The 26,130-nt window shown below is 40.4% G+C and overlaps 2 protein-coding genes across 2 annotated transcripts in view; one reads left to right on the top strand and one right to left on the bottom strand.

The window, feature by feature from the left end:
* Nucleotides 1-1,847: 1,847 nt before the first annotated feature.
* On the top strand, nt 1,848-8,253 carry cd7al (cd7 antigen-like). The gene is made up of 5 exons (XM_034686994.1): nt 1,848-1,983; nt 2,441-2,791; nt 5,245-5,628; nt 6,867-6,970; nt 7,374-8,253. The coding sequence occupies exons 1-5, from the start codon at nt 1,923-1,925 to the stop codon at nt 7,584-7,586; spliced, it is 1,113 nt and encodes a 370-aa protein (XP_034542885.1). The 5' UTR covers nt 1,848-1,922; the 3' UTR covers nt 7,587-8,253.
* A 1,023-nt stretch (nt 8,254-9,276) lies between these two features.
* tnrc6c2 (trinucleotide repeat containing adaptor 6C2) overlaps nt 9,277-26,130 on the bottom strand; it is a 54,213-nt gene continuing 37,359 nt past the window's right edge. Inside the window, 11 exon segments of the mRNA XM_034688400.1 lie at nt 9,277-16,436; nt 17,069-17,208; nt 17,468-17,538; nt 18,446-18,661; nt 21,766-21,915; nt 22,109-22,300; nt 23,055-23,216; nt 23,522-23,801; nt 24,348-24,431; nt 24,651-24,770; nt 25,275-25,415. Coding sequence (XP_034544291.1) covers nt 16,088-16,436; nt 17,069-17,208; nt 17,468-17,538; nt 18,446-18,661; nt 21,766-21,915; nt 22,109-22,300; nt 23,055-23,216; nt 23,522-23,801; nt 24,348-24,431; nt 24,651-24,770; nt 25,275-25,415 — 1,905 coding nt within the window. The 3' untranslated portion in view covers nt 9,277-16,087.

The raw sequence follows: 26,130 nt of genomic DNA, 5'->3' as shown, positions 1-26,130 counted from the left end.
CCCCTAAGGTCAGATAATAAGAAACAACAAAATAAAATACCATAGCTCTGCAGATGACACACACATTTACATCACCATATCACCAGGGGATTACAGTCCCATACAAACACTGAGTAAATGCACTGAACAAATCAATGACTGGACAAGCCTGAATTGTCTTCAGTTAAACAAAGAAAAAACTGAAATGATTGTTTTTGGATCCAAGAAAGAAAGGTTAAAGGTTACTGCTCAGCTCCAATCTTCAATGATGAAATGTTCAAACCAACCCAGAAACAGTGGTGTAGCCATAGACTCATACCTTAATTTCAGCAGCCAGATTAAGACAATTACAAAGTCAGCATACTATCACCTTAAGAGTAAGTAAGGATGTAGAAAAACTCATCCATGCATTTATCTTAAGCAGACTAGACTACTGTAACGGTGTCTTTACAGGACTCCCTTAAAAGTCCATCAGATGACTGCAGCTCATACATGCTGGAGTCCTGCAGCTCATACATGCTGGAGTCCTGCAGCTCATACATGCTGGAGTCCTGCAGCTCATACATGCTGGAGTCCTGCAGCTCATACATGCTGGAGTCCTGCAGCTCATACATGCTGGAGTCCTAACATGACCAAAAAAGTAGATCACATAACTCCAGTTCTTAGATCCGTATACTGGCTTCCTGTCTGTCAGAGACCTCTGAGTCATCAGGTACTGGTCTGCTTTCAGTCCCAAGAGTCAAAAACATGGTGAAGCAGCGTTTAGTCATTATGCACCACATATATGGATCAAACTCCCTTAAAGCTGTAGGTCCACTCCAACTTTCAGCTCTTTTAAATCAAAGATTAAGACTTTTTTACCTTCCAATTTTAGCTTATTTTAACTTGCTTTAAATGCAAATTTTAAATTTACTTTTAATATATTTCTAATTATACTTTTCTTTTCTGCTTTATTATATTTGTCATTTTAATTGTGCTCTTTTATGCTTGTCTGAATGTTTCCAATGCTTTTAATGTTTTAATGTAAAGCACATTGAGTTGAATTGCGCGATACAAATAAAGTTGCCTTGCCTTGCCTCAGGATTGGAGGTTGCCACTTGGTACACAGCTACCTTTGCAATGAAATAGGAGTTAAGCAGCAAAAGTGCAAAAAAAATATCAATTGTAATCACAAAAAGGAAAAAAAGAAAAAAAGAAAACCGGCTCTCAAATAGTAGTTGGCTGATATCGTTCACACATGAGAACAATCATTTATCTTGTCCATTTGTTGAATAGGAACTAGACATTGTTTTCTCCCAGATCCATAATAATCTAACATTTTCAAGTTTCAAGGATTGGACTTTGGACGGTCAAGCCTTTTTTTGGGGGGGAATATTTCAGACCAGAGTCTCAGGTGTACAGCTCTGTCTTTCATACCCAGTCTGCACACTTTAAGAGTTGCCTGAGTTGTCTGTCAACTGACAAAACTTATCATCAAGAAGCAGACACATCCTGTTAACAACAAGGCAGTCAATGTAACTTCCTCTTGGATGAGTAAAATAAGTTTGGGGGGCTCAAACGGGGAGAAAGACAGTTCATGCAAGTGTGATTAAAAAGAAACTTTGACAGTCAAGCTAGTCTGTTGAAAAAAGGGCTTGGGTGTTTCTGGGTTATTACAATTCTACTGATCATTACTTCATTATCTGGTCTTTTAATTTCTACTGATACATTATTTCATCAGCATGTTGGCTCTGTGGGAGCCATTTTTTCAGACTATGTTAGTTAGTGTTTGCTTCCTCTTGAGCATATCTTGAGGTTTGAAGGTGGAGCTTCATGGGGTTCCTCTTAGTTTCATTTACTGTTAACCAAACTTGTGTTGATCAGTTTGGAGAAGTTTGTGTCTGAGCTGTCATAGAGCACATCTCTGACTTATCTCTAGATCTTGTGTCTGCTGAGTGTTTAAGATGACTGGGATCAGGTACCTTGCCTCTCTGTGGACTCTGTTCTTCATGCAGACTGGATGGGGTGAGTTTAGTTCTGTTGGTCAGGTTGAACCATTCCATTTTTTGAAGTCACTTTTTAGAAATCATTAACTTTAGGATCTGGGATGAATCCAATTTTTGATTATTTAGACTGCTTCTTTTAGTGGTATCACGCTAGATTAAACTCTGCTGTTATTTGATCAAGCATATGTGTGATAAATGTTTGCTCTCATAAATACTAAATAGGATAATCAAAGGATGAATACACATCTGTCTGTTTTATATTTCTTTTTTTTAGTATAGTGTGTTTGTAATTTTCTCAATAATGAAGATAATAGCAAAACTTACATAATGTCTTTTAAAGTATTTGTTACCCTCTACCTAATAATGTAAATAGGTCATTGCAGTTACTTTTATGTTTTTATATGAATGCCCAAAAATATGACCAACAAGTATTATTCCATTACATTTCAATCCTTTCTGTCTTTGTTTTTCTGAAGTCGGCTGTGAAATTCAGTTCTTGGAGAGGAATGAGGGGGGGTCAGTGGTTCTCCCCTGTGTGTTGAATCAAAGAGACCCCCCACCCTACGGTGTCTACTTGATGCGCAAGTGGCTGCATCCTGGGGAGATGCTATTTATGTACACCAAGACTATGCCCACCGTGGGCGACGATGATAAGAACCGCACCAGTGTCAGTGGAGACCCGAGCAGCCACTCTCTGAATGTGACCATCTCTCAGCTGAGAGCCAGTGACACGGATCGTTATTTCTGTGAGTTTGTTGTGGATAATCCTGTCTCTGAAGACCTGAGACTGCAGGGAAACACTGAGTTCTTCCTCCTGGTTACTTCTGGTGAGTTAAAGTTTTTCTCTATCTTAACCCAAACATTTTGCAGGTGTTTTTCCACTTAAAATTTCCAACACTACGACCCACACCACCACAGAAAGTAGTCTAAAAAATGCCACATATCAAAGCAAAGGTGGGGGAGGAGTGTGAGGTGAACATTTACAGTTTGTTTGCTTCGAGCACCACTACCTACCACTTCCTAAGGTGCCCAGAAGACCCAAGAGACAATACATGCGGAAGTTATTGAGATAATTGTGAGGTTTTATCAGGGGGTCGTCCTTTTGAATTAAAGTGCTAAATCAAAATTAAAACATTGTTACAATGTATGAGGATGGCCAGCATGAAGGATTTTTTAAAACTTGGCTACCCAAAGTTTCCTTATTATTGGATTTTTTTATAAACCTAAAAAATGCTCACATAACTATACTTATATACAAATAAATCTAATAAAACAATTAACACAAAATTTGACAGCCTATATAAAGAACCTGTTTTTATCAGAATCATTGCTTCTGTGGTGTAGCATCAAACTTGGCCTTTTAGCAGTTTCTGAAACCTTATTTAAGGGAAACACTGCTCTAATCACCTGATCTACAAATATTTGCATTTTTCTCCTTTCCTGATTTCAGACACATTCAGCTTTTTTTACAGCATGACTCACTCTTTTCTGTAGTTTTGTTTTTAAGCACTGCAGACTTTCAGAACTTCCCGGCCATGAGTAAACTGGTTTAAATTTTAAAAGACCTAAAAAATAATGCTTCCAGTGCATCATAAAACAAATGAGTCATATAGAATTTATATACTACATTATACCCCTGAAATACAAATTCCAAACAGCACTCTGAATATGCTTTTAGAGGTGGATGAGTTATTAGTAAATAATACAATTATTATATTTCAGGATACTGTTCATTTATATGAACACCCCTGTTAAAATGCCAGGTTTTGTGATGTAAAAAAATGAGACCAAGATAAATCATGGCGGAACTTTTCCCACCTTTAATGTGACCTATAACATGAACAATTCAATTGAAAAAAAAAAGATTTTTTTAGGGGGAAGAATAAGAAGTAAGAAACTAAAATATTGTGGTTGCATAAGTGTGCACACCCTTTTACTAATAACTGTTTGAAGCACCTTTTGATTTTATTGCAGCACTCCTTTTTTTTTTCCTCTTCATCTTCAGCTTTCTAACGGAGGCCTGGAGGTTTTGTGTTAAAATTGACTGTTTTTTGTAACCATTCATACTTCCCTTCACCTTGACTAAGGCCCTGGTTCCACGACCCTGCCCCCACCATGCTTCTCTGTGGGTATGGTGTTCTTTATGTGCAGTGTTGTTTTTATGCCGAACATATCTTTTGGAATTATGCCCAAAAAGTTCAACCTTGGTTTCATCAGACTATAAAACATTTGCCACATGCTTTTGGGAGACTTCATGTATGTTTTTGAAACATTTTGCAGGGCTTGGATGTTTTTCTTCATAAGAAACGGTTTCGTCTTGCCACCCTACCCATAGCAGAAACATATGAAGAATAGGAGAGATGTTGTCACATGTAGTACACAGCCAGTACTAGTCAGATATCCCTGCAGCTCCTTTAATGTTGCTGTAGACCTCTTGGAAGCTTCCCTGACCAGTTTTCTTCTCGTCTTGTCATCAGTTTTGGAGGGATGTCCAGTTCTTGGTAATGTCACTGTTGTTCCATATTTTCTCCACTTGATGATGACTGTCTTCACTGTAGTCCATGGTATATCTAATGCTTTGGAAGTGTTTGTTTTGTTCCATTCTCCTGACTGATACCTTTAAACAATGAGATCCCTCTGCCGCTTTGGAAGCTCTCTGTGGACCATGGCTTTTGTTATAAGATGCAACTGAGGAAATGTCAGGAAAATCCTCCAAGAACAGCTGATCTTTATTGGGATTAATCAAAGTCACTTTAAATTATGACAGGTGTATACTGACAACTATTTGTCATGAGTTTGAATGTGATTGTTTATTCTAAACACAGCCACATCCCCAGTTATAAGGGGGTGTGTACACTTATGCAACCAAATTGTTTTATTTTCTTATTTTTATTCTTCCCCCTCAACATTTTTTTTCAATTGAACTGTTTCATGTTATAGGTCACATTAAAGGTGGGAAAAAGTTCCGCCATGATTTATCTTGGTCTCATTTCTTAACATCAGAAAACCTGGCATTTTAACAGGGGTGTGAAGACTTTTGCTATCCACTGTATGTTATGGTACACACTCAAAGATGCACTCATCTACAAGGAAATTTCTCCTTAATCAATTTAGAGCAGCTCACCCCTGAAAATACTGTATCAATGAGAGGAAATCAGATTTAGAGATTCATAAAACAAAAGTCCTAATGAGATTGTGTCCTAACTGTGACTGCTAAAGCTCAAACATAACAACATGACATAGGTGATATTCTAAGTGTCACTCCCTCTCCCCACTGGAGACGCCCCTGGGTCCATGGACATAGGTTCAGTAGAAACCTGTGCAGGGGGCTCTGCTGTACTCCCCTGTCTCCCCCCTCAAGGGGAGGCCCTGGCCGTGGAGGGAGTGTGTCTGAAGCGACAGAGGAATCGCTGGGCACCAGTGGAGCTATTGTATCACTCAAAGCGTCACAGCAGCAACATGCCTTCATCCTCTTCCTCCCGGTTCCCTGATGAGAGGTTCCAGTTGTCATTGGCCCCCAGCCCCGGAGGCATCACCTACAATCTGACCCTGCTGCAGCTGCAGCCAGAGGACAGCGGCCTATACAGCTGCACACTGCTCCTGCGTGGCTCGCCTGACAGAAGCACCGACCTAGGCAGAAACGTGTTCTTTGTGTCTGTGCAAGGTGGGTCACCTCACTGCAGGGCCGGGAGAATCAGACTAACTCATATTTTCTGGCTTTGGATTCCAAACACATTTGTCCTTTTATACTAACCGATGTTCAGTTTATTAATTGTGTTTCTCCTCCTTCTGTTTTCTCCTGTGTTTTATCATGATCTCTTATTTCAGCTCTAATTTCTTCAGAAGTTCTTCTGTGACAATCACTACTAATGAAATATATTGTTCTTATCTGTAACCTGTGCAAAACATGTTTTGTAATGACTTCTGTCAGTTTAACACTAACATGTTTCCCCTTTGTCTTGTGTGTCTGTGAGTTTGTGCACTAAAGATAGTAGACAAGAAGAGATATCAATAAAAAATGAAATGTATATCTTCAGTTAGCTTTTTCTGTAATCACTCTGATTTCTGATAGATGTAGTGCAGTCTTAAAAAGGACTACACAGTGTTGTGTGATGTAGGCTTATTGATACCAAATCAATGTCAAACAATTGTAACTATATTATTGGACATACAAAGTCAGAAAAACAAACATTTTTTGATTAGAAAAATAACTTAATAAACCTCAAGTTACAGATGCAGAACTTCCATTTGCAGTCATACATATGTGACTGGTGCTTTTCTGACGACTCTGTATTGTCAACAAATTCCATCAAATGTGTTTGAACTTGAAAATACATTAGGCCAAAACTAGTAGATAACTAAATCTGCTGTTTGTTTTTCGGTGAAAGTCACTGATCATCAAACAAAATCAGGCATTGGTTTTTGGAATTAGACTTTGAAAAAAAAAAGGAACGATGTATAACCATTGAAACGAAAACATGTACATAATTTCTGAAAGCGGTTGATTAATTTATTTTTAGCTTTCACTGAGCAAACCAGACTGAACCTCCGGATATTATCAGACCTCAGAGTTTGATGTTAGCAGACATTTATGATCTACCTATTTATGATCACTTTTGACTGTATGTCTGATGATCTATAATCATCACATAATGACTCATTTTTTCCCTCTAAATAATAAGATCAAACAGCAGGCCTGATCAAGGAAGGAACTTTGCCTCAGTGATTTCTGACGCTAATTCCTCTTAAAACATCACCTGAGGTGTTACTTTTGTTTTCAAGTTCAGTTATTTATACTTCTGTATTTCCGAGCATTGTTTTAAGACATCAGGGACAGGAATTCAGAGCATTATGGCAGCTCGGTGTTTCATATTTGGTGTTTCTCTTTCTGCTCATCTGCAGGTCAGTGCGGCTGCTCTGGCTACTCCTCTCTACTTTACACGCTGTCTGCAGCTGTGACCATCCTCGTCCTCTTCCTCTTCATCGGATGTTTGCTGTTTCATAAAGTGAGTAGGTTGATAATATGCTGCTCTGGCTCTACTACAGTTTAGGGGAAATTAAACTGGTGTATTACCACAAGCACCTCCTACTTTGAGAGCGTGCTGATATATCTTCTTCAGCTCACCACAAAAACCACACCAGTTTCACAACTGTCAGCTGTCAGCATGCTTTTCTTGAAGACCAATGAGGCAAACAGTGAAAATTTTGTAACATTTATGTTCAAGAAGTTTATGCAAACACTGACGTACTATTTTTTTAAAAGCCAAAGCCAAAATTTGATTAGGATTATATGGTGAGCACTTCCTGTTCAGGATGTGGCTCGAAAAAGGACACACTTTGATTTTAGCACAGGAAATATAGTGTATTTCCTTTACTGATTTCATGTCATCCTGTCTCTGTGACTTTCAGGGTAAAGCACGCCGCAATGTCAAGGCACGCCCTCATGCCCCCATCTACGAGGAGATGTCCGGAGTGAAGACTGAAAGCCGAAAGCTGGCCCCTTGTCATCTGGAGGAAATGGATTCTTCTGAGTACAAAAACTGTCACGTGAAGAAATCCTGCCCTGAAAACCACTATGAACGCCCCAGTGGAAGCCTCTACCCCAGGAGTGGGTCACCATAATGAAATATTAGACCTCCTCACCAACACAAAAGAAAGATCAACTAAGCTGTCAAAAATTGACTGGACTTCTGGCCGAGCTGTAGTGCATCTTCAAATGTGTCTTTGAAGCTCTCATTAATGGATAGCAGATATTTAGAAAGATAGTTTACATTTAAGCAACTCCTTTGAAACCTTAAACAAATGTGAGCAAGTGAATTGGGTGAAAAAAAACATTCATTCATGGTATTTAGAATGTTTATCACAGTGCTGTATATAAAGGTGTTATGTATATTTTTAAGGTTATTTGTGAAACAGTTAAAGTTGATTAGAAAGAAAGGTTGCTTCTTTAGAAAGTTTAGGTTGGTACATAATTTCTCATCACTTGAAGTCTTAGCTTTACTTACTCTGAACTATTTTTGAAAATATTATTTTCTTATAAAACGTCTCCAATGCACATTTTTGTAGAGTTAAAATCAACATTGTTAATGATTATGTAACTATTGCAGATTACTTGACTGTCACTTATTGATGTGATTCAGTAAAAGATAAAACTCCTGTCAAAAGCATATTTGGTCACAAAATTCTACTAAAACAGGAACCCACTCTTAAAGGTGTTGCAGCGTGCTAATGGTGCGTAAATGCTCTATACTGTCTCTTCAAAATCTGATAAATCTTGCATCCCACTGAATCATACAAGTATATCATATATTTGTATAAAGAGCCTTCCAGTTTTTTATTTCAAACATTTCAAATTGAGAAATGTAAAACCAACCTTAACCCTCCTGTCATGTTCGTTTCTTAGGGACAGCAATAATGTTCCTGGGTCAGCTTGACCCGGGGCATATTTAATGATCCAAAAGTGTCCGAACCCCAAAAAATCTCAATAAACATTTCTTAAATCTTTTTTTTTTCTCATTAACTCCATTATTAACCATTTAAATCAATATTTAGTGCAATGGTGGTTTTTTTAATTCTCACAGATCATGGTTCAGTGAGGACAAGTAGTGATGTTGATGAATTAACAAAGAGACACCTCTTCTGTCACATGCAGCCCAGATTTTTATGCTGTATTTAGCTGTTTTCGAAGGCAAATATTACCAAAGATGAAAGGAACCTCTGAATGCCACTGGCCTTTCATCCACTGTGACATTAGAAATGCGAATTTTTTAGATTTTTGTACTTGTGATGGGTCAATTTGACCTGCAACATAACAGGAGGGTTAATATACTTTCTAGCCTTTTCCACAGTCAGTTAGAGGTGTGATATTTGCACCCATATAAATGTCTCACCTTCAATATGAATGTCTTTGAGGCGTGATGGTGGGACTAAGTGGCTGTTACACAGGTGTTACAGAAGTGAGAGGTGATCAGTATGCTCCAGCAGTGCAGGAAGGGCGGTACTACACTGTGTGCGTTTGTGTGTAGCTCTTGCTGTTACTTCTCGTGCTTCTGCAACAGCATTCCGCAAGGTTATATGACACACTGAGTCACCAGTATTTCACCAAAGGCAGAGGAGCTGTATTAAGGCATTGAAGTGGCCCTGCATTATGAAGGGTGTATGTTAAGTGTTTACTTTTGCCTCTCTATTGTTCCTATTTCAGCACGCCTTACTAAAATAAAATAGACAGTTGAAATAATGAAAAGACTCAAATCTTTTTGAGTTTTTACTGAAATGAATGATGAACAAAACACAAAAGAGACAGGACACAAAGCAACAGCCAAGAAAATTTGTAATTTATTAATATAGTCCGAAAGAAGCTCCATAATTAATGGAAACATTTTTTACGGTGCATGTCCTTAACAATCACATTCTATGAGGAGAAAAAAAGAACAACATTAAAAGCCACAACTTTGTATTCAGTTACAGACATTTTTCCTTTATGTTTTTTTCAAAGTAAAGAGAAAGGCAAAGGCAAAGTACCCCCATTCCCCCACCCACCCTCCTCCCTTTAAAAAACAGACAGCCATAAAAGTCATGGGCTTTTTTTTTCTTCAGTACAACCCACAGTGTTTTAGCATAAGGATAAGCGCTCATTGGTTAAGGATTACACAGCATGGCGATGCAATGTAAAGTTTTGCTAAAACATTAGATAATGCTGAAAATAGGGAGGGGTTGGGTGGATTGGGGGAGAGGGAAGTAAGAGAGTGGAGAAAAATTGAGCAAGAGACAAAAGAACAACCCTACATCGAACCCTGAACCCCAGAGTGTGAGTCAACAAACGCCTGCAGTACAGCAGCTGGGTTTGGACTCTTCCCTCCCACTTGTGCATAGATCATGATCCTTTTAAAAACCAGCTTTATTCCTCCTCTTCAACCTGCCTCTGAAAACCATCTGTTACATGTTAATAAACAAATCTCTCAACGTTTGAAAACCTGTTCAGGGGAACAGACGCGTTCACAGACAGAAGAGAGGATTAAAAACAAACTTGTTGCACAATGCTCCTGGACTTCAGGATGGAAACTTAAAGACACACAGTCAAAACATACAAATGCATTTAATGTCACTGTCTTCTCGACAATCAAAACCATTGATGGTTGTTTAAATGTAAAGCAATTTCTACTTAGATTTCACATGTAAAGCACTCCACTTCTTTCAAAGTTGATTCTCAGTCTTATTTGGTAAATATATAACTTGCTACGAACATTTTTGTAGTTGTTTTAAAGAAACAAAGGTACTCTATATTCTGTTAAACTCAGAACCTTCAGTGCTTGCTTGGAGTTTAATTGTTTTCAGCTTTTATTTATTCACAAAAACATTAAGTCTAGAAATGATGGAGTTGGTATCTGGAACCCTGGCCTTCCTGAGACAAAATCCACATCTTTTTATCAGTGTGCAAGATTGTGAGCAAACTGCGTCGCTTACAGAAAACACAAAATCACGACTAAACACATACAGAGATAGTCTGTCGACACTGAAAGAGAAATCAAAATTGGAAATATGACACAACACTGATCAATCCCAGAGTTCTTTAAGTAGCATAAATCTTCATTTGGAAGATTTTCATGTCCATAGTTGATGGAAGATGAAATTTGTCCTTTCTTTTCTTTTTACAACATTCCTGTTATAAATTTCTATCCTATTTCCTTGAACTTCAGACAAATTAAATGCTTGTAAACGACAGGTGGCTTTTCGCAAAAGAACAAAAACAGAAAAGATAGGCACCTCTGGAATGAGTCCTGTAACAAACTCACCTCCCACACTTTATCCCTTTCCATTTGTCCATGAAGTTAACAGAGGGATTACTAGTCCTTCTACAGCTAGCTATGGCCACAGTTCTTTGTTTGTTTTTTTAGCCATTTTTTCTTTTTTTCTTTTTTTGTTCTTTTTTTTTCTTCATTTTTAGTTTTTTTTCTTCATTTTTTCTATCATTGGAACAAAATGGTGCAATACTCAATGATAATCCTTGTATTGGATTATTCCACAATAAAAGCCACTATAAGGTAGATAAACTTTTTACAGATAGAATGAAAACAAAATCCATTAAGTCCTTGAGTAAACATGTACACATGAATTGTCACCATCTCCCCTCCGTACTTAGACTCGTTTCTTTACGATTAGCTGAGCGAGGGGTAGAAGACACTCAGTGCAACGTTAGAAAATAATAACAATGTCTATCAGAATAGTTTTTGACAGAACAACAACAAAAATAATAAAAGATAAAAAACAATAAAAAACAACATACCGAGTGGAACACAAGAGCAGGCCATGTGCCCGCTTCACAAACAGTTTCTTGCACACACATTCATACAAACATCTGACTTTCAAGCACACATCTAAGATGACTTTTGCATTTTTTTCCTAATATTTTCTCTAAGATTTTGTTTTTGTAACTTAATCTTTAATTCTTAATATTCTCTAAAAGCCCCTAAATGTACCTGTCAGATGGAGAGAGATAAAAAAAAAAAAATATCTGACTTCACATTATGTTATTGGCGTTCCATGATTCAAGTATTTGTGTTCAATATTTAGTTTTGTTTTGATATGTTTGTGATTCTTTTTGTCAACTGCTTGGGTTGGGCTTTTAGACAGGCTAATCAACAAACAAATACACATATGCACAGTACAAGCACTTCAAAGTACTGTAATATGTCATCAAAACCAGAACGTGCATATCCATCTCCGTATAAGAAAGACGACGCTTTCAGTCAATCAAGTATCAGTTTACACCCGACCCCAATTCTTTCCTTCCTATCACTTATTTGCGGGGAAAATACATATTGCTCATTTTTCAGTTGAATGAACTTTCAAACAAAAATGAAAAGTGTCGGAGGTTACGATCCAAGAAGTCTGAAGAGGTGATACCACACACCATACTCACAGTATATACATATGTAGTGAATACATATATACTGCTATCTAGAACAGAGCTGTAGAGAGGAGAGCCTCTCGATGCTGGTGCAGCATGGGAAACCCCCTTCACTGTCAGGGTTCTCCAGTTAGTACAGGATGCTGGGAGGTCCTCGGCTATTGGGTCTGTCTGAGCTTGGATCAAGGCAGTTACAGAAACAGGCAATAGTGATTTTTGCTTGTGTGCTGCAGGACTGCGAGTCCTGAAAGGTAGCCTTTTCCCGTTTTCTTGTTCTTTTTTTTTTTTTTTTTTAATTTTTAAATCTTTTTGTAAAATGTTTTAAGACTTTGTACCTCTTGAAATGTGCCCCTCCCCTCCTGCTGATGCAGAGCGAGGAGAGCGAGGCTGATACAGTGGGCCCAAGCCATCTGGGTCTGTGGAAATGTACAGTTCAGTGGGCCCGCTTTGAGCAGGACACAAACAACATAAAGATAAATACAGCATCCACAAAAAGGCACCCCGGCCACCAGTCTACTCCTTCAGATGGTGGTAGTAGAAGCTGATGACCGGAGACGTTTCAGCTAGAAGTGCAGAGCTTTAACATATTATAGATTTTTTTTCCATTTAGATTTTTTAAGCATTTTCAAGATTTTTATGTCAAACTTCATAAAAATGATGTTAAAATGCGATTTCATTTTTGGTTTTAAAAAAATATGTACCCGGGATTACCCATCATCAACTGTGCACTGTAGCAAACTGGAACCCCCAACTGAGTAAAGATTTTCTCCTTAGCATGGGGCACTCCCCACAAAAGCATAAAAAAACCCTCAGCAATTGAAGGGTGTGATGCTGCTGCCCATGTGTTTGATCCCTCCTGTCCCCCGGTGCACCCTCTGCAAAGGTTATCAAAGCTCCTCCAATCAGGGAACAGAAGTACTCTCTATAAAGATACAGTATGACTCAGTGAATTTATATTGGCACAACACGATGGCGTCTTTTACACGTTAAGAGGCCCCCAAACAGTTACGACAGGCCACCTTTCAAAAGGGAATCAATACAAGCCGTTTCCTGTCCAATTAGGATTCAGTTGGAGGCGTGAGGTCTGAACATATTGTTGCCTTTTAATTTAAGACTTTGCTCTCACAGTAAAAGGACAGATACGGAGAGCTGCATCTTGTACTAGGTATCATCAACTCTCCTACCCTGAGATCGAGCTGGACAGAAGCTTCTTCAGCGCAGAGAGGCTGACTTCAGGTAAAGTGTTAAACTTGAGTATATATGACAGTGTTCTGCCGGCTTAGCCCAGTGAGACAAACATGGCAGCCGTTCTGAAGTGCTGACAGAGGAGCACAGGGGACAAGTGTTTGGGCTCGCCATGCTCTGAGAGGAAGTGCTTGTTCCCAGGTCAGGTTTGGCATGCTGCAAAGGGCCCCAGCCTCTAGTCTTTTGCATAGAAACAGATAGGAGGGCCTGTTGGTGCCTGGTCAGGGGAGGGCTACTGGGTCTAGTTTGAGGTGGAGGAGGAAGAGGATGAGGAGTAGTAGGGGAGGACGTAGCATAGCTTAGCAGCTAGGCAAAGGGTTAGGGGGGACAGCCTGCAGGCAGGCGGAGCAGCTTGGACAGCAAACACCCACACCCCCCTGTCTGAGACACCCTATTTTTTTACACATCTCAAGATACAACCTGGAAGTACTACAGAATACTGTCAAACACAAAAGCATGATCAGTTCAAAACAAATAGACAATCAATTTCTCTCTGTAGTATTGATCTTCGTTTTGCATTCAATACACAGGATGAACATACAGAGGCACCTCGACCAAAGTGTTTCTGCATATGAACAGTGAAGGGCTAGTTCAGCAGCCAGTATTTTATAGACCACTGCATGTAGACAAAATAACAAATAACACATCGAAAAAATAAAGTCAAATGATCTTTTCAAAAAAATAAAAAGTAAACTGGCAAAAATTCCAGAAATATGACTATAACATCTTCCAGCTAAAGTGATCTTTGTGTCAAAGAACTGAGAGATGGGGAGGAGGTCGGGGATCGACAGCAGAGTCGAGCGGTGGCAGCCCCCCTCTCCATTGGAGATGCTTCCTGTGGCGAAGAGCCGTGATTGGCCAGTCTTAGAGGTGCCGCTTTTTTTTTTTTCGCGTGAGACTGAGGGAGGGGTCAAGTGGAGCCCGGGAGGAAGTGCTGCGCTGTGGGGAGGCTACCACTTGACACCCAGAGGACCACAGCAGAGAGGCACTCAGTGGACACTCCCCCTCCCCCGCCCCAATCCCACTGGCTGGCCAGTGATGTCAGAGACAGCCGACATTGCAAGTCAAGTGCCTCTGAACAGAACAAGGCGAAACATTTGGAGTAACAGTGATATTCACTTTGATATTGTTCAAAAAAAAATCAGAGACTGCAGTTTTTTCCCAAAAGTCCAATGGTGCATTTCAGTTTTTTTTCCCTTCATCCTGCTACCAGAGGAACAATGTCAGACACATTTCCAAGGAAAAGATATAGTACATAAAAGAGCAGTATATATTTTTTGTTGTTTTCAAGGTTTCTGCTGCTCTTTTCTTGATTTATTGGATTGCAGGTGAAGCAATTTGCTCTTCATAAGTGCTATGATAAAACCCTTTGAATTTATAAAAGTCTTAGTCTCTTCTGTTTGTACAGTACCAAACGCAAGGAACACTCGTAGGTCTACTGCATTAGGAGGAAACCCCTCTTATTTGGTATTGTGCCAGATACCCAGAACCTTCCAACCCCGCTGTGGATTCAGTCTCTGTTGGGTGTGGCTGTGGCATGCAGAGAGGAAGTGTGCATTATTGTGTACCCAGTGTCACTCTTAAGTACAGCTTGCTGCATGCACAGTTCAACAGCTGCTGCTTCCTCTTTGCAGAGTTTTCCCCAACAGCTTCAGAGGGATCAGCGGCCTGGGGGGAATCCAAGTTTTTGAAAAAAGGGGTGAAGGTTTTTTTTTAAGTTCCAAAGTCTTTTGCTGCATTCAGCAACAATCAAAACACATAAGAGAAACCAGCTCCAGGACACAGAGTATGGACGGAAGAAAGGTCTATGGTGTATATTGCACAATGTTACTGTCACATGAAGGTGAAATTGTGTTCCGTTTTATTTTCCACCGAAAACTGGCTGCCCGCTGGGCTTCACAACAAATAAGACAATAAAAAAAATCAACAAAGCACCAGTTAGCGACTGGGTTCCAATTGAAGGTGACCATAAGGATGTAGGCTTGCAGACGTCAATGATTAGGTGCCACCGAACATACGTTGCCATGTGCGGAGACACACAGAGGTTGACAAATAATCTTCTCTCAGCTTATATGTTGCGATAGATATTAAAAAAAGCGCTTGGTTCTAGACCTACAAAAAAAGGGCGTTTGAGAGCTGTGTCGATCCCTTTGAGAAGACGAGATAAAATAATCAAGCTGATGATTGGTGGGCCAGGCAGGTGGCAAGGCCTTCTTACTGCTCGGTGACAGAGTGGGTCACCAGTCATGTCCTGTACCACTTGCTGGCTCAGAGGTGAAACTGTGCAAGATTTCAGCTATTTCTTCAGTTACAAAACAAACTAAAAAAGGCGGCTTGGGAAGGACCTGGGCCAGAGAGCACTTAAGGCTAATATTAGTGCTGAGAAACAAACATTAAAAGAACTAGTAAAGGTCTTTGAACCACGTCATGGACATGCTGGGAATGGTTGTTTTGAGTCTTATTTTAGGATGATTTTCTTTCTTCTTTTTTTTTGGAGGGAAAAGGAAAGTCTCAGATGGCAGCTTTGATTGCTTCTCCTAAAAACACTTCACACAGGATGTCATGTATACTCATGGAAAAACTAAAAACACTTAAAAGGTTTCTTTGTGTTGTATCTCGTTTCAGTTTCAGTTCTATATGATGCATTTTCAAAAATACCAAAGGAAAAAGTTTTTTTTGTTTTTGTATTTTTCCAAAAAAAGTAAACTAATCAAAAAGAGACAAATGTAAATCAGAAGGAGAGGAGGTCTGTAGTCTGTGTGGGTTTGACCTCCACTTTCTGATTTACAATTCACAGTTCAAAAAAGTTTAAATTGATACTGATTATCGCCACATGATTTGCTTGGGTTTTGCTCCTGTTCATATTGAACTGTTTTTTATTTTGTATTTTTCCGACCCCCAACCTCCACCAATGGCTTACATGACATGGTGGTGGTGGTGGTTTGGATGGTTAGTGTATTGTGGCATCGCCCTACATTGACTCCCCACTCAGCAGGTCTCCAGGCAGCAGGGTGTTAATGGAGGTGGGGCTACCAATCACGCGGGCGTCTTCTCCGTTGGGTGGTCCCCACAAGCTGGAGTACTGGGGCACTCCGCCCCACAGCAGGTCGCCTCCGCTGGCTTTGCTTCCACCGCCACCACTGCTCCACTGGCCCATAGAGTGGGTCTGCGCTGTCCCGACCATCCGGTTCTGATTGGTTCCCTGGTTGGCCTGCCAGCTAGTGGTGTTTGCCCCTAGTGACTGGCCTTGTGCAAAGAAGCGGTTCACCTCCTCCTCGCCAGCAAACTCTGCCAGGATGGTGGTGTTTCCAAGCACACACCTTTCAGAAGGCAAAAGAAGAAATCAGTGAGGATTTAATCAGGAATGAGGAACTGATACTTGTTTTGGTTTTTAAGCAGAAAAAGCAGTGGACATCTGACACATGCTTAACAAAGAAGACTGTTTTACATGGCTCTATCGCGCTAATTTCCCTCTTTGTGCACTGCCATAACCACAGTCTGTGAAAATGAAAAGTAGGTCACACATCTTGTATTTAGTTTCCATGACAACCAGCTGCAGGGGCTGCCACTATTAGTAAAACAAAATTTAGGACAAATCTAAAACACTCAAAGATAAACAGCCGATGAGCCCCCAGGATGCCCCAAACTCTTTGTTTTCCTCCCGTTTCATTTTGATTATTACAACAACGGAAAAATAAGAATGCAGCTGACTTCAGCATGACCCCCCACCTCCTCTCCCATGTGACTTCCCAAATACAAAAATAACATCAACTGCACTCCGGCTAAAAGCTGAACTGTTTTCAGCATGGGAAAACAACGATTACATTGTAAGAAACTGTGTTTCCCCAAAGTTTTACCCATTTCCTGAATTATACATTTTTTTTTACATAACAGGAAACATTTTCATTTTTGCATCTTTATTTTGGCTGATAACAGATTTTCTGAGGCTTACATGTGCAGAGACTTTTGGGCCTTTGCGGCCTCGTCCCTGGAGCTGTAGCGCACCACAGCGTTCCCCTGGGTCAGGTTGAGGTGGAATGTGATCAGGGGGCCGTGTTGCAAGCACAGAGTCCGCAGAGTTGAGCCATCGATCTATAGGAAGGAGAGAAAAAAAATTGCCTTTATAACTAATGCTAATATCTAATTTTTCTAAAGCTTTTCTTTTCTTTTTTTACTTTTACATTTCAATTAAATTCCTCCTCTTTCTAAGTAAATGAATGAACATGTGTCCTGTCCACACTAAGTGACAGAAAACCCAAAAGCTTGGGGAAAAAGCATCTGACACTACTCTAACCATAATAACCTGCAACATTAATCAATCAATCACAAATTAGCAGTACAGAGTACATACTTGTGGGGTCAGATTCCTCAGCACCAGCCAGCTGCTGGTCCTGTTGGAGTCAGTACTCCAGGTGGTTCCCTCTGTAACAGAAATATGGACATCGTCAAATATATTATATTTTTTAAGTTTTAAGCCCTTTATGTCTGAAAATATGTCTGGAGAAAATGTGTAAAAGCAAGTGCCTTTGTCATAAAATACTCAAAGAAAAATTGGATATTTTCAGTTTCCTCTCAGCCCTCCCCTGCATCAGCTCTGGATGGAAGTATACACCAACTGCAATCTATTTTCACACAAAGATTTCTGCGTGTACCTTAATAAGCAGAGTTGTGGCTTTAACTCAAACTTGTGAAAACAAGGTTATATGTACAGCGTTTAAATGAGGCTCTGAACTGGTAAACCTCAGGATGTCAGTTAGGCAGGATGTGTTCACTCATCATACACACTACGAGGGCTGAGCACACAGTCACAGCTGTGAACTCCATCACACCTATGCATCTTTAGTCAGGTCTGTGTTTGCTTGGTGTGAAGTGCCTGATTTTGAGATGATTACATTATAATATCGATTGTTCTTATTTTCGTGAAAGTTGTCTGCAACTCCAGGCAATGTGAAATGTCTTTAGGAACTCTGATTATAAGTATCAAGAGTTGTACATTTAACCTTTTCATCGCTTGAGGCATATTTTTAGAAGTACAAATGATTATTCCTCCTCATGTAATGATGTAATGATGTTGTTTTAGTTTAAGAGTTCTAGTCCTCCTAAGGACCACCTGAGAGTGAACCCGGAGAGTCATCAGTGTCCATACACTCAGCAAAGATAACCAAAATTAAAAGATGTGCAATTGTCTTGTTAGTGTTGTTGTTTGTAGTTTTTATCTTTCACTTCTTAAGAAAAGAGCATGAATTTCACTGAGATAAATTCAGGTCAGTGTAATTAGAAGCTGACAGACAATAGCAGAGTACATTGTGGTACAGAGCAGAATGCTCACCAGAGGAATAAGAGCCGCTCCAGCCTTGACCCAGACCCAGCGAGTTCCCGCCCCAGGTGGATGCAGGCTTGCTGTTGGTGAGGCCTGGTGGGGGTCGGGATGGGGCTGCTGAGCTGCGGGGACCCTGAGGGACTTTCCACAGCTCATGGGACAGAGAAGCTTGGCTCTGTGAGATAGGCCCTTGGGACCAGGTGGACTTCATGTCAGAAAGTTTACCTTTTCAAGGAGAGAGGGGTTGGGAGAGAGAAAATTGACAAATTCAGAATGATGTTTTTTTAATAACAGTTGTTGACTCAAAACAAGGAATTCCTCTTTTAGTCCTGGCTCACAAAAGTCATTATTGCTTCAGTGGACTGAAATGTTACCATGAAACTTTTCAGGTCTAAAAGTGGCTTAAATGAGAATCCTAATGAAAGGTAAAAAAAAACACAGATACTAGCAGTAAACCATGTGAAGTCTTCTTATGAGATCGACAATCACTATTATTTAAATGTTAACTGTTTAGATTCCACTGTTCTGGATTAACTTGTCATTGCTGTGAAAAAGCAAGAAAAAAAGTGTCCACAAACTATATATATATATATATATATATATATATATATATATATATATATATATATATATATATATATATATATATATATATGTCAAACTACATATATATATATATGTCAAACTACATATCACAAAGTAAACTGAATTCTTGCAAGCTGTTATTTTACAGTACGCACATACACACTCACTCAATGTCATAAGCAGCTGGGTGGGGCATTTTTCAGTGGTTTGATTTAAATGTCACAGAAGATAGAAAAAAAAATCACATTTAGGTGGGGTTACTGTCTTTGAAGTATTAGAGGTGTTGTCTAAAAGGCACTTAGGGGACACGTGACTTGTGGGAAGAAGGGTGATAAACATAGGTCAGGGGGTCAGGTAAGGTTTAGGATAAGGTTTAGGATAAGTAAGGAGAAAAGACAGTGTTTATCAGGGCTCAATAAAGTAATATCTTATCTTATCTCTTATCTTATCTTATTTGGAGGAGGGGATGTTGAGCAGGTCCACACATAAAGGGGAGGTCTATGGATGTGTACCTGAGCTGTCTCCATCAGAGGACGACAGACTGAAAGAGCTAGAGTAGCCACTGACTGGCCAGTCGCTGCTGGTTGGAGGTAGAGAAACATTCTGAAGTGGTGGAGCTGGGGAGGTAGCTAACATGACAGTGTGTTGACCAGAGACAGAGAGAAAAAAAAAATCATGTATGCATCAGTTCAAGCACATGATATCTACTTGCAGGTATTATGTGCCCGGAGAAAATACAGGACTTCAACAATCTAAGCATGTCTAGAAATACAGTTGCCCGGCAAATCGAGGACCTATCAGCTAACTTAAAAAATCAACTATCAGATAAGGCTTGTACTTTTGATTTTTACTCGATTGCATGTGATGAAAGCACAGATGCCACAGACACCGCACAGCTGTTAATTTTTTTGCGGGGAGTTGACGACAACTTTTGCATTACGGAGGAGCTGCTCGACCTTAGGAGTCTAACAGGCACAACGACAGGAAATGATATTTTTGAAGCAGTATCAGCTGCGATCGACAAGATGAAACTTCCATGGGACAAGCTGTGTGGTGTTAAAACAGACGGGGCACCAGCAATGAAAGGTGAGCGCAAAGGAATGGCGTCACTGGTGTGCGCAAAGGTGCAGGCGAGTGGAGGTCAGGCTGCTAAAATGCACTGTATCATCCACCAAGAAGCCCTCTGTGCCAAAGCAGTCCAGCTTGGCGATGTGATGAACACTGTTGTAAAAACGGTTAATGTAATTCGAGCACAAGGGCTGTATCACAGAGAATTTCAGGCTTTCCTATCTGAAACTGATGCAGAATATGGGGACCTCCTCTACCACTCTGATGTGCGCTGGGTGAGCCGCGGCTCCGTATTGCAGCGCTTTTTTCCCCTGCGGTCAGAAATTGATCAGTTTTTGAAAGATAAGGACTGACCTCTGCATGAACTGAGTGACCCTCTCTGGTTGGCAGACCTGGCCTTTTTGGTTGATATTACTGGTCATCTTAACGCACTGAACAAGAGCCTGCAAGGACCAGCTTGTGCCACAGCTTTACGCGCACATGAAAGCATTCTGTGTGAAACTCCGTCTCTTTGAGACACAGCTACGTAACTTCAATGTTGCGCACTTCCCCACGCTGTCCAAAGTCAATTCTGCTTTTCCCAAAGCCAACCTGTCTGCTGAAAAGGTAAAACATGCGTCTGTTATCACATCTCTTCAGACAGAATTCAGCCAGCGCTTTCAAGATTTTTCTGCTATTGAGAAAGATATCAAACTGTTCTCAGCCCCCTTCTTGGTGGATGCAGAAGAAGTGGAGGAAAGTCTGCAATTAGAACTGATAGCGTGAAGATTCTCTGAAGAATCAACATCAGCTTCTCTCTGTAACCGACTTCTACCGCAGCTTGGAAAAGGCAAAGTTTCCTCTGATGAGGCGCCACGTAAAAAGAATGATGAGTCTGTTTGGCTCAACGTACATATGTGAGCAAACATTTTCTCTGGTAACGCTGAATCAAAGCAGACTGAGAATGAAGATGACAAACAGCCATCTCGGTGATGTGCTTCGCATCTCAACCACCAATCTTACTCCAGACCTGCCAGCCATCCTACAGTCCAAAGCACAACATCACTGCTCCCACTAAGTGCAATAATACTCCCATCATCGGTGAGTTAAAAAATTGTGACACAGTATTTATGTGTTAATAAGGCTGAATATTGAATATAGTAAATTAAATCAATTAAACTTGTTAACATTTTCTGAAAAATATTAAGAGCCAATTTAAATTATGAATCAGCTGTTTTTATTTGCATAGACTGCATTACAGGCTTGTAACACACCCCTCCCCCCTTTCTTTATTTCCCCCCTCTATACAGTGCTGTAAAAGGGGATCAGCATGGTTCTATTCTGATAAAGAAGTATTCTGATGACTGCTGTTATAAGAATGAGCTGCCAGAATACTACAAAGGGGTTCAAGTTACAACTTGAGGCTATAATTTTGAAGCCATGGACCACCAAACTAACCTGTGTCTTTTACTTTTGTCTTTCTAAGATGTTCCCTTTTTGTAAAAAATAAATGAAAAATACAGCTGGAAAGCCGTGACGTATGCTGTTTTTTCTTTATGTTTATTCAAGTACAATACCTACAGTGGCCCAGCCTTCCTTATATTTTTCTTTATGTGGCCCTCAGTGAAAAAAGTTTGGACACCCCTGGATTAAAGGTACGAGCTGTGTTTAAGTGATAGGTGGGACCTTCCTCTTACCTCCGTTCCTGTCCCTCAGCAGGTAGCGGTTGACGTCGTGGATGTTGGTGTTTATGGTGGGACCGCTGGGGACACTGCCAGGGGTCATGTTGGGGTCGTTCTCAGGGTCAATGTTCTGAAGGCCCTTCCATGGCACCCCTGGGCAGAACTCTGTGTGGCCACAAAAAAGCACTTGATGAAAGGGTTTTAAAATGACAAGACCAGAGCTCAAGGAACATAGAGCCACACATTTCTTCATTTCTACTCTAAGATTAATGCAACCACTGAAATAATCTTATTTGGTGAAACAAGGTTGTGATGAAGGATGTGTAATGCAGCTCTATTTTTGCATTTTTTTTTTCACCTGGGGGCCAGTTAATGTTGGTCCCATTGGTAATCTTTTCATTGGGGCTCTTGCCCTGGCCCCAGCTGTCAGGAGGCACCAGGGGACTGGTCGGGGATTCAGAGCTGGACATTAGATTGTAAGGGCTGTAGGAGTCCTCCATCTGGGGGGGCTTCCCAGGCGGGCCCAGGGTAGAGGCAGCAGATATGGCACCTAGTGTACACAAAGGGAGAGAAGTTATTCAGGTGAATTTATGATGAGGGAACAATACGTATTAAAAACATTTGAAAACAACATACAAACTACAGAAACAGACTCTTGATCATCTATTATGAGTTAAACAACTGATGCTCATTGTTCATAAAGACATCACTGCATCTTTTCACACTACATGGAAGTGAAAATGAATGTTTCTGGCTGTTAGATTCTTATCCTAGTTTCAGTTTGATGACAGAATGTGCAGAACAAAGGCCTCCAACCTGGACTGATGATATCTCAAGTGTGAAAATAGGCTAGACACTAGTACATTTCCTTGCTGCTAACAAACAAATGTAATGTCAGGGCTTGCTTCCAGGTATGAGATTAATCAGGTTGTGTACTTAAGCTAGGTGACTATAAACTAACAGAGTAAGACTGAATTCTGACAGACATATTACTGAGTCTTAGTTTCCTAACACCTCCGAATAAGTTTCTTGTCAGCAGTGAGATTCTTGGCTGTGAATGAGTGTGCAGTCAGATGGTGAAAAAAAAAGTTGCACTGAGAAATGGCTGTTGACACCTTAAGTGTTGCAATTTAAGTTGCAGCTGACCACCGGCTGGTTTCAACTGAGTTTCCCAGAAGCTCCAAAGTGAAAGGGTGGAATCCATTATGTTTTTCATCAGGCTTCTTCAAGTGGGATGTTTCTTTAACTGAGAAATTGTGTGTATCTACTTAATGTATGTATACCTGTGTTTGTGTTCAACGTACCGTGCTTATTGAGGTTCTCCATGTTTGAGGAGTTGCCAGAGAGGCTGTCCATGGAGTTGGAGTGTGTCCACTGGGACAGGCGGGATTGGGGTTGAGGGTGCTCCTTCAGGGACAGACCCCCAACCTCCATGCAGTTTACATTCATGTTTGGATTTAGTCCGGCTGTTAGGGGGACAAACGCACAAGTGCTAATTAATACACTTTGAAGGATTTCTCTTTTTCAACTTTGTAAAATAAATCTAGTTAAAATTGCTGGGAAGGGGGCGCTAGTGGCCTAACAGTCTAAGCGCCCCACATACAGAGGCTATAGTCCTCGTCGCAGAGGTTGCCTGTTCGATTCCCGGCCGCGACCATTTGCTGCTTGTCTTTCCCTACATTTCCTGTCTATCTACAGCTGTCCTGTCAAGCAGAAGCACTATTTGTATCGTATTATTCAAAACTTTGTTTAGTTCCTGTCCTAGACTCACAGAGAGGGTAGGTGCTGTAGGCGTTGGGCGAAGACGGCGGCTCTTTGGTGTGCAGTGTGTCGGTAAGGCCCTGGGCCTGGTGTGGGCCTGTGAAGGGGTCCAGGGTTGATTTGCCGGAGCCAGGGCCTCCGGTGGGGCCACCGGGGGGATGTAGACCAGCGGAGGAGGAAGAGGAGGAGGAATGAGAGGGAAGTTGCTGCTGCTTCATCAGCAGCGCCTGGTACAGCTGACGCTGGTGCTGCTGGATCTGCTGCTGCATGTTGGTGATTGTACGTGCAACCTGGGAGAGAAGGGAAGCAGTGTCACAACGATATATCATTAATATCATTAGGGCTTTTTGGAAGAGAGAGAAGAATTCAAAGCAGAAAAACTGTTACAGTCAGAAACAGATGAGAAAAAGAGGACAAAAATATGTAGTGTGGAAATAAAGGTAAGGAAATACATCTGAGAGAAGCAAGCACTTCTTTGTGAAAACATCCCCCTCTGCAGCTGGCCCATACATTACAGCAGGACACTGATATCAATAAGGAACCACATTTCTTTTAAAAAGCAGAACAAACTCTTTTCGCAATAACAGAAGTTATTGGCTCATGTCAGACATGAAGTAACCTGTTCCAAGGTTGAATTATTCAAGTGTGAGTGAGTCCTGTCATAACCATGCATATATTGTCCCCATTTTTGTTGTTATGGTACACATGACATTATGTGGAACACAAGATATTTGTGTTAGTGATTTGAGTCAGTGCTCACATGGGGTCACAAGTCTAAAAAGACGCCCTCTATGGTCACACATTTTGTGGTTTTATTGATAAATTTGTTGACTCACTTGCTGCTCTTGTTGTCTAATGGGGCCGGAAACATTGCGTTGCGCCTGCATCATCTGCTGCTGGATTTGTAAACGCTGGTACGCCTGAAAGAAAAAAAAAACAGTGAGAATAGCACAGTTATGTCAAATGCATAGAAGCTGAGACAAGAGATTAGGATAGATGGGTACATTGTGCATATGTGATACATTCTTGTTATTATGAACCATTAATATTGTCAGTCAATATTCAAGACTAAATTAAAAACCTACATAAAGACAATTTCAAAAGGCAGCCTTGTGTGTGGATTGTGTGCTTGGACTCACCATTTGCAGCTGCTGAAGTTGGTACAAGAGAGTCATTTGTTGAGGGTTTATTGGTGAGGTTAAAAGTGCAGGATTCAGACCAATGTTTTTTGCTGCAAACTGCAAGAGCTGTGCTTGGACCTGAGGGGGTTAGGGGAGAATGGGGAGGCAGAGCGGAGAGATGACAAGTTAGTCACTGCAAATCACAACAACTGCGCAAGAGCAGCTTCTGGCAAGGTAAAATAAGTCACTACTCATATGTGCAAAGAGGAAAAGGGTCTAACAAAGGAGTTTGGATACTTTCTGGGAACAATACAATTCCAGTTACAGCTTCAGAAGATACATTTCTGTTTTTCTTTTAGAATTTGAGATTTTTCGATAGATTAAAATTATAATTTTCGTTAAACATTTTGTGAAACATAATCCTCACTACTTGCTGCAAAAATAAATTAAATTACCTTCTCATTCACAAGGGTGGAGCACAGCTTTTTATAGACTATAGTACTGATAAAAATGGAAGAGAAATCCAAATATTTACAAATATTGGATGTCATATAGTGTTCCTACAATTTGGAAACTAGGTTTTACCTTCGCTATATGTTATAAATCCAAATTATTAGTACATCATAATGTGAGCATATCTACCTGAGGGGAGAGAAACTGAGGCACTTGAGCACGTAGACTAGGCTGGGAGGAGCTGAGAGGTGGCACTGGTGGCTGAGGAGGCTGCTGCTGCATGGCCCGGGTTTGTGCTACTCCACTACTGCCAAACATTCCACTGGGTATCTATAAGCAGGAATCACAAAATTTACTGAAGCCATTTAGAGCATTTAAATACTAAAGAGCTGACCCGTTGGATCAAAAAAAAAGTGACAATTATTTACTCTTGTGGTAGAGAATGCAAACATTTCAAATTTAAAGCTACGAGTTAAAACTCGAAATGTGAAGTCTTTTATCTATTTGACTGGCTCAATCAATACTTGAATAAGTGCACTTGAATTGAATGAGGAGGAACACTTTAAAAGCTTTCAAAAGCCTTGTAAGTGCACATAATATCTCCCTTCCAACCCACAAAGGAATTTCTAAAAACATTTTTGAAAGCGTTTACTCTCAACGTCTAACTTCACACTAAACCCTGTGCACATACTGAACTACAGCACCGAAAGGAGCTGGCTGTTACATAGCGAAATTTGAATGGCTTTGATTTAGCAAATGGCCAAAAACAAAAGCGGATTCATCCACATCTCTATCTAATGTTTTTAGAGAGGTGTTTCATTTAGCGCAAAAAAAGACCAACTCCCAGTGCCTTTGTTTGGGGATTCAAGGACATACTGCAGATTTTTCTGGGCCAGGTCTGCCTCAGGGGGTGATATTTGATAGAGCATAACTATCTGATTTCAATGGGCACTTTGGCAAGGTCACACACACATAAGCACACAATAGAAAAGTGGATTTTTGAGACAGCATGTGGGTAAAGAGGCGTGTGCAAAACAAATTTATT

The sequence above is a fragment of the Notolabrus celidotus genome, chromosome 7 (genome assembly GCF_009762535.1).
Source record: "Notolabrus celidotus isolate fNotCel1 chromosome 7, fNotCel1.pri, whole genome shotgun sequence".
Taxonomy (NCBI): Eukaryota; Metazoa; Chordata; class Actinopteri; order Labriformes; family Labridae; genus Notolabrus; species Notolabrus celidotus.
Note: the sequence above shows the minus strand (reverse complement) of the source record. Positions and strands in the feature narration are given on the sequence as shown.